We start from the raw sequence: 15666 nt of genomic DNA on the forward strand, positions 1-15666 counted from the left end.
TTTGATCTGGAAAAGAGGACCGGCAATGTCAGTCTGGAGCACAATAAAAGAAAATTTTTTTAAGATACTGTTTCAATGGTATCTCTCACACCAGTCAGGTTAATATATAATTATCATTAGAGAGTATTGGGATGCAGTTCATAACCAAATATCACAAACTGTTGGATATTTATTATCAAATAATCCTTTGATAATCCTGGGGCCTCCTACTGGGAATGGTCCCACAAAAAGAAATGAAGAATTAATCTCTCATCTGCTAGTAGCTGCTCAGCTATTGATAGCCCATGATTGGAAAAAAGAAAAATAGCCTAACTGTTGAAGAATGGTTAAAAAAGAATTGGAGGTTGTGGTTATGCAAAAATTCACACCGGTTATGTACCCAGCAAAATAGAGGACAGATAACCAAATATCCAAGTGTCTACCTTTTATTTAGTACTCAGAATACATTCACCTGTTCAAAAAAACAAACAAAAAACCCAGCACACCTGACCAGTTGTTCGAATATGAACATTTGATAGACACTCCTGATCTGTTATGTGCGTGTATAGTTCTTTAATTCAATTTTATAACATCAGTAGAAATGACTGGTGGTATTGTCATGCCCACCTTGTTAAATAGAAAGATCTGATAACTTTATTCCTTTATAATGTCTCTTTAAACAAAAGTTAACTGTTCTAATGATTTTTTTTCTGATATTTACATGGCAAGGATTAGTAAACTTGTTAACACTTAAACCATTTAAAAAATAAATAGAAAGATATTACATGCACTCTGGTCCAATGTGTGTTGTCTGAGGGGCCAGATGATCTGCAGAGCAGTCAGGGTCTCAAATCCCTTTTCAGTTCCAGGGGATGGTCTGAGTTCTCCTCACACTGGGGGAAGGAGCTTAGATATAAGCTTTCTGCTTTTCCTCCTGGCTGAGGTCATTATCAATGATCAGGTTGTAGTCTGAGGTAGCCAGCTGAACCATTCAACTGGGGAGTCACTTCCTTTACGATGATATGGTAGGTTCCCATAGGGGCGAACTTGACAGAGTTTCCTAACTGAGACTTGAAAAATTGGGGAAAAAAAAAAACAAAAACCCTGTCACTGTGCCTTAGAGCTTGATGCTCTCTGGCTCTCTCTGCTGCATGCTTCCCTCCCACCCACCCCCACTTTCAGCTGTTACCTAGGAGGGTGCTACCACCCCTGACTCTTTCTCAAGTATAGAGACCAGGTGAGTGAAGTAATATCTTTTTTTTGGACCAACTGCTTTTGGTGAAAGACACACTTTTGAGCTACACAGAGCTCTTCTTCAGGTCCTTTCTCAACTGTTACTCTAAAGGGAGGAACTGCCTCCTTTCTCCCAGGCATCTGGTCTCTGGGTAAAGAACTAATCCGAGCTCTCCTTTTTGGGACATCTGGGGCTGCTGCTTTAGTTCCCGCCCTCTAGCCTCCTCTCTGCACAAGGGAGGGTTGCCTGGCAAAGGGGCAGCAATGCTCCTAGAGTGCAGTCTTTGGCCCTTGCTGGGCTCTGGTAAGATTCACAGCCCCCTTTATGGTAATGGGGGTAGGGGTTACACTTAGAAGGCTCAAGGAGTAGAATGGGCAGAATTGTTTCAGAAGCAATAGTTCATATTTGCAGATGTACAAAAACTTGTCACTATCTGATGCCTTTAATGTGCATCTCCAGTTAGTGAGTTTTTTTAAACTGTATTTGGGAGTGAAGGGTGGCATTTTTAAATACATCGTCCTTGATATCAATAATTGTGTTCAATAAATTACATAAAAATATTTAATAAGTGTTTCTGAGAAGTCTTTGTATGTGTGTGGCTGGCTAGAAAATATTTCTGGTAGGACACTTAAGTGACCTATTGTCTAGGGATGGGAACTGAAGTGGCAACAAATTCTGCAGAATTCAGTAAGTGGCAGAGGATTGGTCATCGCAGGCTTTGAAGGAGGATACAGCTCTTTCATTTGACTATATAACTTTTGTCATTCAGTAATGATAGTGGCCCCAAATGCCTTTTCTGCTAGCTTTATCCTTGTCGGCTGTGCTGCTTTACATATGAAGTAAGAAGTGAGATGATTAGAATGGCAGTAGAAATCTGCAGTCTGAGATTTGAAATCTTGTCATTTTGGCTGTGTGGGAGATTCTGGTTTTTTGGCTGCACTGTGGTATCCTTAAAGTCTTACCAGCAGAACTGTTTGGGTGGTGGACAGGCTAGTTAAACCACATTGTCTGTGTTTGGTTAGTTGAGTGTTTTTCTTACTGCAAGAGTTTTGTTACTGAGCTGACGATTTACATGGTATCAAGTCTCCTGAGCAATAAACATTTATATGTCTACTCAACATTTTGGAATAAACCTCCCAGCCCAGGTCGACAGACTCGAGCTAGCGGGGTTTGCACTAGTGTACTAAAAATAGAAGATGGGTGGGCATCTAGGCTTCAGAGCCTGAGCTTCAGTGCAAGCTGCATCTTCAAAGCGCTGTCTATATGGCTATTGTTAGAGCACTAGTGTGAACCTCGCTAGCCTGAGTCGATTGACCTGGGCCGGGAGGCACATTCCAAAATGCTGTATAGACGTACCCAAAGAAACGGCCTCTCAGTGTTTTAGCCAGTGTTGCTTACTGTGGTGATGGGATGTGTTGAGACCTCTGACATGCATCCTTGGTTGGTGAAGGTCAGTGGAGAAATACTGTCTGTTCCACTGTATTGCCTCCCCTTACAGGAGAGTGTCAGCTGATCTTGAAGCTAGTGTGAAACCTCTGCTTAAGAAACACTCTTGACACTGCTAACTTTGCCACTTACTGATCTATTTACACATTCGTTTTTTTGGGATAGGTCGTTGAAGGTTGTGGCAGGCCAAATCTGGTGATAAGACGATTATTAAATTTCTTTGACCGTTGTCAAACTAATTCAATCAAACAGGAGAACCTGTCTTTAAAATTAGCCTTACCGCAGGTGAGACTGAACTCACTAACAATTAGGTTAAATAACAAGTTTCTGTCTGAACAGCGGTTGGTAATTCTACCTTTTCAGTGGTATTGAGAAGCTGGGGGAGGCACCATGAAGAACTAGAGTTCACAGTACTACAGCAAAAGTACTAGTTTTTGCTCTTAAAAGGGCCTTCAATTGATAATTCAAGCTTTTTACAGCCTGGGTTTCAAAGTAGTTCTTGTGTAGAACAGAATCCTTTCCCTCACCTTATTTATTCATACTTACACTCATACAAGTTTAGAATTCATTTGAGTTTGGTTTGGCTTTGGGTGGAACTCCGTGATCACATTACCAAATACCGTACCTTTGGTGCCAAGAGGAATTACAGAATATGATAACGAATATAAATTCCTTAAAGTATCTCAAAGCATAGAAATATGCTTGAAACCAAATGGGCTCCAGATTGCTAAACTTCTGCAGATCCAGTGGTACAAGTTCCCTTATATGAAAAAAGGGTTAAGAGTACTTTTAGATGAGTCACATGGGGATGTGGTTGGCAGCTCTAGACAGATTTCAGTCAAGAGGAGAGCTAGTACATGCAAAATGGACACAGTTTTTGACAGCTCTCATAAGAGCACTGGCTCATAAGAGCAGCTTTATGGAACAAGTTACTTTGAGTCCACGTGCCTTGGAATGAAAGTCAGAAGCAGAGACCAGAGAAGTGTCCTTTCAGTTGGCAACTTCAGCACTGTGAGTAGCCATCTCTTAATGTTGTTAAAAATAAAGTGTTTATCTAGAGGTTTGTTGTTTACTTCTGGCATTTATTTACATCTTTTTCTCAAAAAGGACTAGCCAACATACATAGCTTTGATCAATATTTGTAAAGAGATTAGTCGTTCCCTCCCCCACCTTTTTTTTTTTTTTTTTAGTTTGAAGGAACAACAAGCATAAAGAAACTTTTTTTTTTTTGTTAAGTTGGTGTGTGTATATATAGAGTGAAGCATACGGAAGCTAATGAACCACAAAAAACAAACAATGTTTGAAGCATTAAAATAGCTGTTTCCTCTTATAGCCTGGTATGTGCAATACTTAAACATTTTCATTGCATTGTACATCTTAAAAACTATAAGACTCATTGCAACTGGAATGGCTCAGCACATTTGGAATGGAGTAAGGCCTCTGAGATAGAGGCTGTTGATCTGTGGGATATGATCAGGCTAAGTGGAATTGTAGGTAGCCAGCTCTAACTGAGCTTGTAGCCACTTACAGAACAAGAAAAAGAAGCAAAGACAGGGTGACAAAAGGTAAAGTGAGACTATATTTACAAATGGATTGTGAGGGCAAATACTGAGTTACCATTCAAAACTATTATTGTAATACCTTTACTCCCACTGGGGCCTTGAGGGCCAGATTCTCCCTGCTTTAGGGCAGTTTTGTGCTGCTCTAACAATGCAAGACTGGTTTACTAGCCAAACAAGTATGACTAGGAGTCCTCAAATGGTGGAGAAGCCACTATATGGGTCTGTTGCTTTCCCTGTTGTGACGGATTGGGTCACAGAGACCCCCTTTGGACTGCCACCTGATGTGCTGAGACTACCTCTTAGCCAGTTTTCCCTGGCAGCGTGGGACTTCAGAACCCTGCCTTGTTGAGCCAGATACACCAATCTGCTCCAACACAGACCCAGAGTCTGAACCAAAAACTGCAGACTTAACTGAAAATGGCTTAGAAAGTGCTCCTGTCTCTAGCACCCAGAGACCCAGTTCCCAATGGGATCCAAATCCCAAATAAATCCGTTTTACTCTGTATAAAGTTTATACAGGGTAAACTCATAAATTGTCCGCCCTCTAAAACACTGATAGAGATGCACAGCTGTTTGCGCCCCCAGGAATTAATTACTTACCCTGGGTCAATTAATATGCAAAAGTGATTTTATTAAATATAAAAAGTAGGATTTAAGTGGTTCCAAGTAATAACAGACATAACAAAGTAAGTTTTTAATAGATTCATAGATATCCAGGTCAGAAGGGACCATCATGATCATCTAGTCTGACCTCCTGTACAATGCAGGACACAGAATCCCACCCGCCCCCCCCAGCAATAAACCTCTTACCAAGTTACCAAGCAAAATAAAACAAAACACGCAAGTCTAAGCCTAATACAGTAGGAAACTGAATACAGATAAAATTTCACCCTCAGAGATGTTCCAATAAGCTGCTTTCACAGACTGGACTTCTTCCTAGTCTGGGCCCAATCCTTTTCCCCGGTACAGTTCTTGTTAGCTCAGGTGGTAGCTAGGGGATTTCTCATGACTGCTGCCCCCTTTGTTCTGTTCCACCCCCTTTTATAGCTTTGGCACAAGGCGGTAATCTTTAGTCTTTCTGGGACCCTACCCCTCCTTCTAAATGGAAAAGCACCAGGTGACATGGTCACATGTCCTATGAGACCCCAAGCCTTCATTCTTCCCGGCCTGACTCACAGAAAGGCTTGCAAGTAAACAGAGCCATCTACAGTCAATTGTCCTGGTTAATGGGAGCCATCAAGATTCAAAACCACCATTAATGGCTGACGCTTTGCATAATTACAATAGGACCTCAGAGTTATATTTCATATTTCTAGTTTCAGATACAAGAATGATACATTTATACAAATAGGATGACCACACTCAGTAGCTTTGTAATGACACCTTACTAAATACCTTTTGCATGAAGCTGTGGAAGTAGATACAGGGAATTTGGATGCAGGCCTCTGAAATGAGCAGGAGTCAGACTAACTCTAGCTTTAATAATGCGAGATTTGTAGAAGAGGGGATTGTGCAAAGCAAGTGGGAAAAGAACTGTGAGAGAGACTGTTGTAAGCTATTACCAGCAGGAGAGTGGGGTGGGAGGAGGTATTGTTTCATGGTCTCTGTGTATATAATGTCTTCTGCAGTTTCCACAGTATGCATCTGATGAAGTGAGCTGTAGCTCACGAAAGCTTATGCTCAAATAAATTGGTTAGTTTCTAAGGTGCCACAAGTACTCCTTTTCTTGTTGTGACCTTGTATTAAAGAATAGAATGTAGACTATAAGAGAAATTGGTGAGGAAAAATAAGATATCATGAAGGAATATGTATAAACAATATGCAGCTGTTGCTCATTATTGTCTGTAATAAAGGTATAAATGCTTGCTCTAATTGTTTATTTTTTAGAGAGACCTGCCCAGGTGGGGGAAACCCCTGTGTCCTAGTGCACTCTCTCCCTCTGTGCAATTGCTTGAGAAAATAAAGTGTATCTGACTTGCTGCACCCAATCTGAAGAGTGAGAACTGTGTTTTTCTCTGACAAAGCATATTCCACTTACATTATATTCACACTCATTAGCATATTTTCATAAAATCATATGGAGTGCAACACCCGTCCTTGCAAGTGCCATAACTGAGTTGGTCCATTGGGGTTGTTGATAGCAACCAAAAGTTAGAACAGTCTGGGGACTGGTACAGAGTGACCCCAGGATTGAGGGTGTGCAAGGCTGGCTGAAAGCTCCTCCTCATCTGTGAAAATGTGCTTCTTGATGGGAGCCAAGGATCAGGATGAAAAATTTAAGAATTACAACTACATATTAAAAATCTCAAAGAGTTTTGAAGAGTTGGTGTAGTTCTTGCTTTTCTCCTAATAAACTTAAACAGTAAACAGACCCTGCCAGAACAATAGATGCAAAACCTGCCAACATATACTACAATCAGAGGCAGAGTAATATTTATTGGGGCCGTGGGCACAAAGAACATTTTGGTTCTGGGGGCCTAGGCACACCAGAGCAGAGGGTGGGGGCGGCATGGCTGCCCACTTTTTAACATGGGCGTGGGAGCCTCAGGCAGGTGTGTAACGGTGACAGCATGGGCATAGTTTGTGGGAGAGGCCAGGGCATTGCCTCCCCCCACAAACTGCAAGCTTCTGGCCAGAGGTGACGGGAGGAGCAGTGCCACACGGGATTGCTGCCTCGGGCACAAAGCCTAGGCAGCAGTGGGGGCAGTCTGTCACTGGGAGCAGGAGGGCTGTGGCGGGGACAGCCTAGCAACAATGGGACCCAGTGGGGGGAGCCTGGCAGCAGGAACTGGGCTCAGGAACTGGGCGAGCCCGAGCAGTGTGATGGGTGCTGAGGCTGGGCCAGTAGCAACTGGAGCTTTGCCGGAGAAGCCCTTCCGCCCGGCTCCTCACTGCCTGTGACCTTCCTGGGGTTCCCCACAGGCTCTCAGCCAGGGCAGGGCCTTTTCTCCCTGAAGAGTGTGTCTGCAGGCCCTGGGGAGGGGGCATGAGGCTGGACCAGAGCCCCTGCCCCTGGGTCCCACTGGCAGTGGCCTGTACCGCAGGGTGGGGACACGGGCTGGGGGCTCCTCTTGGGCACCCTGGACCCTGCCTAACACTTCCTGGGTGGCTCTTACCATTGTCCAGCTCCAGCTTCTGGCCTGGCTAGGGGGCAAGGCCCTGGGAGGAAGAAGAGGAGCCAGGGGTAGGACCACAGTTCTGGCACTAGTGGCCCCTCCCACTTCTACTCAGGGTCTGGTGCTCCTGAGGGGGCCCCAAAGTTGGCATTGGCCCCTTGGGCCTGTGCATCAATCCACCCCTAACTACAATGACCAACATCCCCCTCAACACACCTTTCAAGATCCAAGGGTTCTACACATACCTATCACAGCATGTGGTGTACCTCATCCAGTGTACTAAATGCCCCAATAGCAACTATGTGGGTGAAACCAGATAGTCACTACGCTCATGAATTAACTTACACAGAAAAATGATGAGACAAAAACACCACATCACCTGTGCGTGAACACTTTTCACAAAGTTATCACTCTGTATCTGACTTATCAGTCCTCATCCTCAAATGAAACCTACTCAACACTTTCAAAAGACGAGGATGGGAAATTTAAATTCATAACTTTGCTAGACACTGAAAATCATGGACTGAGTAGAGACACTGGATTTGTGGCTTATTACAACAATCTATAACCCACTAACAACCTCCTTCCCCAGCTGCTTCCCCCCACTCTTTTTCTCCTATGGCTGGAGGGGTATTAAAAGGTCACTTCACCTTGAATGAGCCCTTGAAATGTGTTAACTACTTACGCCAAACAATCTGTTCCACCTTGTATTTAGCTGTGACATTCTGAGGTAAGTTTCCCAGACCTGAAGAAGAGTTCTGTGTAAGCTCAAAATGTGTCTGTCACCAAGCTGGTCCAATAAAAGATATTACCTCACCCACCTTATCTCTTTAACTAAAATAGATCTGGCACAAAGAAATGCCTCTCCTCCCTAACCCCCACCCCCACGCACTCTCCTTGAAAAGATTCTAATCAAAGTGAGGTTTGACTTCTGAAGCATTAACTGAGCAGAGCACATAGCTTATATTGAATTCTCAAGACAGTTCTCAAACTTCTTTCTCCTTGGAAGGCTATGTTAATAAGTTACAGGACTTCCAGACTCCTATAGCTCCTGAATATTGATAACAAGGAGCATGCTGAACTTGAAATCATCCTTTTCTTCTGGAATGTTTTCTAGTGGTCTGCCATATTACTCAAAATATACATACAGTTCTGAGTAATTGCTTTTAAACCAACTTTCATAGCTAAGAATTTGCTCAGTTTGATAAATTACTCTTAATGTAGTACATAATTTCTTATCCACTTAATATTTCATTTGCATATAAGGCATTTAGAACTTCATATATTTACTATAGCTCATATCCTGCAGTTGTATCCATGTGGTTGTAGCGACAGAGGAAACAGACATGTAAATTTACCAGAACCATAAATGACTTTCAATAAACATATTAAAGGAACATTGTAATTTAGTCCCAAGCTTTGTTATTTTATGTTAGCTAGTGAAGTTTATACATCAAACAGAGAGCTTTGTAAGAGGAAATTCTCACTCTATATCTCCTGGAAACTTCAGATGAATTGGCCTGTTAATAACTAGAACCTGTTGATCTTCCCTTCAGGGCAACCTGAGAAACCTGTGTGCTGGATCTGTGCACCCATCAGTGAGGCCTGCCTTAGCTTACCGCTCTACCACATTCTGTCAGCTATCTTTAGTAGCACAGCAGACTGTCAGCCTCCCTGTGCCAGCAGACACTCCACATAGCTAGCATCTGTAGGGGAAAAGGTTTTCTGCTCTCAGTTGTTTCATGTGGGCCAGAGCAGCTCTCTGTCTCCTCAAAGAGTAGCTGTAGGAAGGAAGTTTTCTAACACTCTGCTCCTTCAAAGCCTTAGGAATCCTGAGGTAATGCCCTTGCAGAATGTTGTAACCTGATGTGGACCTAGAAGATGATTGCTGTCATAACCTAACAGCCTCTTCCTCTGAGTCAGGGAAAATTGGATTCTCTCCCAAACTCATCGTGCCACCCTTAATGGGAGTCAGAAATCTTCTCCTAAGGGAAATTGCCCTGCAATTAATGGGAAACATTGTCTATTCATATGTCATTTTGCACATCACTTCCTATAGTGTTGTCCAAGGTGATATAACGTTGATTGCCCTCTTTCTCCATCTGGGCTTTTACATTTACTTTTCTTTAATTGGATGTCCTTCTGATGACTGTCTTCTAAAAATATTTCTCTTTCTATAGAGTCCAGTAACTGCATCAGCACTTTATTAATTTACTGAACAAATCCTTGGTATTGTCCATCTTGGAGCTCATTTTGAGATAGAACAATGGGAGAATTACCAGATTATGTAATTCCTAAAATTCTAGTTTTAATCCTTTTTTGTCTCTCTCAGGTGGTCTCCTTCAAATATTTATTGTCCACACTACTCTATTGGTGGTATGCATATATTGATCTAATGAGACATGTAGCACTCCATAGCTCTTCATCCTGAACAATTGGTGATAACTCGAGATTCTTAAGACTCCAAAGCAGTCAGTAATGGCATTGAAACACTGCTTCACAAAACTTTCCATATGGTTGAATTCAATGCGTCTTGTATTGAACAATGATAGTGACATGTGGACAACAAAAATGTACATAAACTACCAGGGAGTAACAAAGAACATGAATATGAGCAACGAGGCCTTCAGAATCTTTTCATCATGGAGAAGTAGGACTTGTCTATCAGGGGGAAAAATGTACTGGGTTCAAGGCATAAATCAGCTGGTTCAGTTGTCATGTGCATGCAGCAGACAAATGGGATGATCATCTGTCCACCAGATGACTTTCTTTCATTAAATTTATAATTTAGAACTGGAAGGTAAAAGTATTTCACTCTTAACAATAGCATCTCTGACTGTGGAAGACAGATCACTGTACTAATGTGTGATTATTTAGTTTCCTCTATTTTCTAAAATAGTTCAGAAAATAAGACTAGACAGAATATCTGTAATGCTTTCATGCCATATAGGCTTCACAGACAACTATTTTCTAGGATTAAAAACGGTAGACTGCAAGGCCTGGAGGTTCCAGTTTTTCAACAATCTGCATTATTCCTGATGACTTTTAGTCACAGATTGGGTTTATAGCCTGAAACTAGAGTCTGAACCTGCAACAACATGAATGCTCTTAGAAATTCAACTAATTCCTATCTGTCTTATGTACTCTGATTATGATGGTTTCTAAGGTTTTAGAAAACTTGTTCACACTGTTATGCAGGCCTTTGTCAAAATTGGCTTCAAATGTCTATCAAATCTTCATTTTCTCATGGGTGGCCTCCATGAGGATCAAGTCTTAGTTACCTAAAGATAATGGTTTTCTGTCCTTTGGGTTATTAATTTAAGAGATCTGGCACCAGCCTTCTCACATCTGTTTATTTGCATATAATTGTGTAAATAGAATGTAATTCTACAGATCTTTGCAAAACCTTTTTTGTTTTCTCACCCCAGATCCTGTAGAAAGAGCCTCGCTGAATAAATTTTCTTTGTGTAGTAATTATCATCTTGAAGAGTAAATTACTTTGGACCTCTGTCAACCAGACAACCTTGAAAAGATTGTTCTTAGTGTAGGTCCTGACTTTGAACAAATCCAAAACAAGAATAATATACAAATTTAAACCAATCTTCTCTTTTTTTTTTTTTTTTCTGTAAACTAAATGTTATTAGGAAAACAGTTTTATACTTTAAAATTTTTAAATTCTCATTTCATATCTATTTACACTGGTCCAAAGAATGGAGTACATCATCTTCAAGCAATAAATATCTGATTTAAATCCAAAATCCATTTTTTAAATTATTTTTATTGACCATGGTCATTATTCAGTAAACTTCCTGTCTCAGTGCATAATCTTTTGGAATCTAGTAAACTGCTGCTGGTGAATATTCCCATTTTGTTTTCAGCAGCTGGCATCCGTGAGGCAAAGTAAAAAAAATTTGGAGCTGATGTTGATGTATGATAGGTTAGTGAGCTAAAAAAGCAAGATAATAGATTAACATTTATATAATTATGGTGGCTGAGTAAATGCTCTATACTGCAATAACTTCTTAATGATATATGCTATGCATAAATTGTCACTTTTTAACAAATGTGTCTCTTCTTCAGGTATTTAAGGTTGAAGGTTTCAGATCAGATGTGGGAAGATGTTGGCTGTGGACACAGGAGTTGTGGAGGAGTGGTTATCAGAGTTCAAGGTAATATATTGTGTGATCATTAGAAATAAACTTAGTTTTTAAGCATTATATTATTCAGTAGCAGTAGTAGTACCTGATCAGCTCTTGCTTGTTGCTGAGATGGGTGCTATAGAAAACCCCAAGATAAATTTAAGACAGTTGAATTTCAGTCTGAGAGATGAAAAGATGAAATACATTGTCAAGTATATGACTTGAATTTCCTTTCTTGCCATATTCAGGACTGTATGCTATGTTTGGCTCATGACAGCCCAATGAAATTCATGCTTGGAAAAAGGAATAAACTTTCAATGCAGTAAGATAAAATAGAATAGATAAAATCTGATTTAAAAACAAATCCTTTAAATGTTAGTGTACCAACTAAATACTCTTAGCTGAAGAGCTCTAGGCTTTCATGTTACACCAAAATGGTATTTTTTAAAATCAGGTTCTTACCATACCTGGCATTTTATTTTCATTTACCCTTCTTCTTGAATGTACCAACAGCACTTACTGTTTGGAATGTAAAGTAACTCCCAAAGATTGACTTGAAGTTTTATCTGTAGATTTTAATGCTGTGTGTTAGCAAGATAACCTTACTTACTTAACAAGTATTATCTTACTTCTCAAATTTGTGGTCTTATTCTGGGGTGACCTTCAGGATTTTTTTGTTCAAATCAGTGATTTAGAGGCAGCTGCTAACTTCTCTCCATCTCTTTGCTGTTTCCTGCTCTACCTGTTGGCACATTGCGGTGTCCTGTGTCAGACCCAGTGCTGTATTTGAGGGGAGCAGCAATTTCCTCTTGTGCTGTTTTTCTGAAAGTTTCTTCCCTACACATATTTTCACTTTCTCCACCTGACCTTACGATGGAGAATATGCCTTTGAAGGGAACAAAGGTGCAGTCATGGGATTCCCTTAAAGCCAACTATTTCCTCATCAGCTTTGCCTCCAGCCATCGTAAAAGCAGCTTCAATGGCTAACCAGAGAGCTGCCATTTTACCACTCCTATCTGAGAGCACCACATGCAGACTGTTGTTCAGCCGGTACTCCAGCAACAATGGGTAAGCTGTGTGCGCACATAAGGGAAGACATCAGAATTCCTGTAGTCAGAACTTCAGGGCAAACCCCTTATAGCATGCCACCGGGCTGTACAGTATTGCTGTTAAGTTTCAGGTGGTATATAGACACACTGAACACATGATAAATTGAAAGTAGTAAATGAGTCCAATTATTCTGATGAGGTGGTGCACCATGACCAATGTCACAATTACCACAAAAGTTGCAGCTTCAGTGGGGTAACTGAATGGCATCGCCATGCTAAGAGGTACTCTGAGCCTTGCTCTGAGGACCCTAGCCTCGTGGAGAGCCCAAAGAAAGGAGGATCAGGAAATAGTTGTTGAAATTTTTATGGTGGCCTTTGTTATACAAATCTATCAAAACCAAAACCTACAGTTGGCAACTACCTATCTTTTCAGACTAGATCAGATCTGATCTTCTGGTGTGGGTGAAGTCATGGCCTGGAGAATCTCTCTTCCAGATGTAGTCCAGAAAATTCACAACTGTTCCCACCATCTGCCATGACACTATGTATATATTATGTATCATGGAGAAAATGCAAGTCCCTCAGTTGTCCTGAATGTATGCATATTACTAGTGTGGAGTTCAACCCTGTTATGTACTGTTCAGAAATGTCATGTTTTACTCCACTATGGAGCAACATAGAGTAGTATTCAGGCCTCATTTTGTTGAGATTTTGTATTCAACAAATCCAAGGTAGTAAATACACAACATCCTTGATTGTTAAATACTACTTTCTAGTAATTCCTAGAAAAATGCCTCAAACCAAGATTGTTGTTGCAATTCTTCATTGAAAGGAGAAGTGGAGGGAAGAAACCGGGTTTGCAGACTTATTTTTATGGGTGGTGTAGATTCACTTGCCTTGGACACACCACTTCTGGAAAATGGGTGCCCTGTACATAAATGAAATATCTTGCTTGAATCTTCTCAACAGTCCATATATTGTATAATTTGTAATAGTCCAACTACAAGATCTTCAAGAATCTAAAGCTAGTCTCCTAAAAGCCAAATTTAGGCACCTAAATAAGTGGCTTTATTTTTGAAAAGTACTGAGCATCAAATGTAAGATTCTGGGTGCTCCATTGCATTTGGAAAATCAGGCCATTCATTTAGGTACCTAAATATGGCTCTTAAAGAACAGCTTTAGACTCCTATTTTCGAAAATCTTGGCTTTTCTGTATTTCTCTGGACACGGTTTCAGATATAGAGATTAGTAGTTTTGGTCTTATTTGTAATGTCTCTCTTTCTATAACAACACTCCTTATTTTGGAGTATAGAGAGGCAGTGTTGCCTAGTGGGCAGAGAAATAGACTAGGACTTGGTAGATTTGGGTTCTATTCCTCATTCTTTCAGTTGCCTGCTAGGTAACCTTGGACAAATCACATCATTTCTGTGCCTGTTTCCGCATCTGTAAAATGAGGATTATGATTGCATCCTTTGTGAAGCACTTTGAGCTTTGTTGATGAAAAGCACTATGAGAGCTAGGAATCATGAGTTTAAGTGTAACAGCTCTATCTGAAAAATTTCATAAACTATTGAAAATCTAATAGTGACCTCTGTAAGCATTGCCAGTCAGAACTCTGATTGGTGCTGGAAAGGGGGTGAAATGCATGCTCAAATGAACCATATTTGGTGCCCCATGTATGTATGTAGCAAGAACCCTGTAGCTTCCATATGGCTGTAGATATTCAGATTATCTGGAACAGAGGACCCATAGCTGCTTGCAGACAAAAAAACAAAAACAAAAAAGCACGCCTGATTGTATGCTTTTCCCAATCTCAAAGTTGCAGTTCCTGTTGCTCTTTTAAACTTTATTATTCTTTTTACACATTGTTCAGGATGGGTAAACGCATGGTGAAATTGTGGCCCTTTAGCTGTATTTTCCACCCAATTTAATTAAATTCTGTACAAAACTCTGGAATGGTAAAATATAAGTTTTAATAACTTGCCTTCCAGCAGTTTGTCTTAAATACTGAGATTTTATTAAACTGTAAAGATGAATAGAAATGTTGTTTCTCTACATGGAACATATTGTCTCCTAGAGTAAATACCAGTGAATGGTATTGCAGTTGAAAGGATGTTGTAAAAACAGAAAAGCCAGCTGACACAATAAAATGGCCTTCTTTCAATGCACAAACAATAAGATATTGCAGTAATGACATAAAAGGAAAAATATTTTTGTTTGATTTCAGACCCTTCCAGAAGCTTCTATCTCTAACTATGCTACAAATTTGAAAGACAAGAGTTCTCTGGTTTCATCTTTATACAAAGTTATCCGGGAGCCACAGAGTGAGGTAGGTGCACATATCTCTAAGGTTTTAGTTTGGTGTGGCAGCAGACCATGAGTGCAGGGATGAACAAAAAAAAAAAAGGCCACATTTGTAATTCAAATACTATTTATGATACAAATAGTTACGATTCGACTCTGAGTAGGACTCTATTCTCTCATAACAAAATGTTAAGATATGGGTATGATCCATTCTTTGGCAGTGATATAATATCACGCAATTAGTTTTTCAGTCTCACTACTCACAAACCATATATAATCTTATAGTTCACATTCCTGTGCTTCAGGACTCAGGCATAGGATTAAAAAGTGAATTGGCAAATTGTATAATCTCAGAGTCTGACATTATGATTCAAGCCCAATTGAATATTGAAGCCTGTGTCTGGTTGTGGTGTTTCCATGAGAGGAGACCCTGATCAGTGTTTCCTCTTGCAGTTTTTGCTATAAATGTTTTATTACTTTGCTTATAGTTTTTAATTTAGGTGAGAACATCAGTGATTGACTTATACACATTTTTATTTTTTGTTTTGGAAGTGTTTGGAAAAGAAACAAAATGTTTGTTTACATTCAGGATTGTGTAGTTTCCTTCTGGTTGATTTACTTTTTTAACTATGACCTTAAGTTTCAATTACCAAAGTTTTTGAATATTGAGCTTGACATATATCTAACTGCCATGCACTTAAGTGCATGGCAATCTCTAAAATTACAGTTTATCATGTTACTATAAAAGTCAATTAATATGTGGTACTCAGTAGGTGTGGAGCAAAAGGAAAGGACTCTCCAATAGGAGTGAAAATCTCAAGCAGCTTGTAATTCAGA

General features: G+C 40.2%; 1 protein-coding gene across 2 annotated transcripts in view; it reads left to right on the forward strand.

Moving 5' to 3' along the window:
• The first annotated feature begins 11417 nt into the window (after nt 1-11417).
• The window catches only part of HYCC1 (hyccin PI4KA lipid kinase complex subunit 1), a 43801-nt gene continuing 39552 nt past the window's right edge, over nt 11418-15666 (forward strand). For both annotated transcript variants that reach the window (XM_074945785.1, XM_074945786.1), the window contains exons 1-2: nt 11418-11506; nt 14753-14854. In XM_074945785.1, the coding sequence (XP_074801886.1) occupies nt 11456-11506; nt 14753-14854 (153 nt within the window). In that variant the 5' untranslated portion in view covers nt 11418-11455. The remainder of the gene's footprint in view (nt 11507-14752; nt 14855-15666) is intronic.

This window comes from Natator depressus, chromosome 2, assembly GCF_965152275.1.
Source record: "Natator depressus isolate rNatDep1 chromosome 2, rNatDep2.hap1, whole genome shotgun sequence".
Taxonomy (NCBI): domain Eukaryota; kingdom Metazoa; phylum Chordata; order Testudines; family Cheloniidae; genus Natator; species Natator depressus.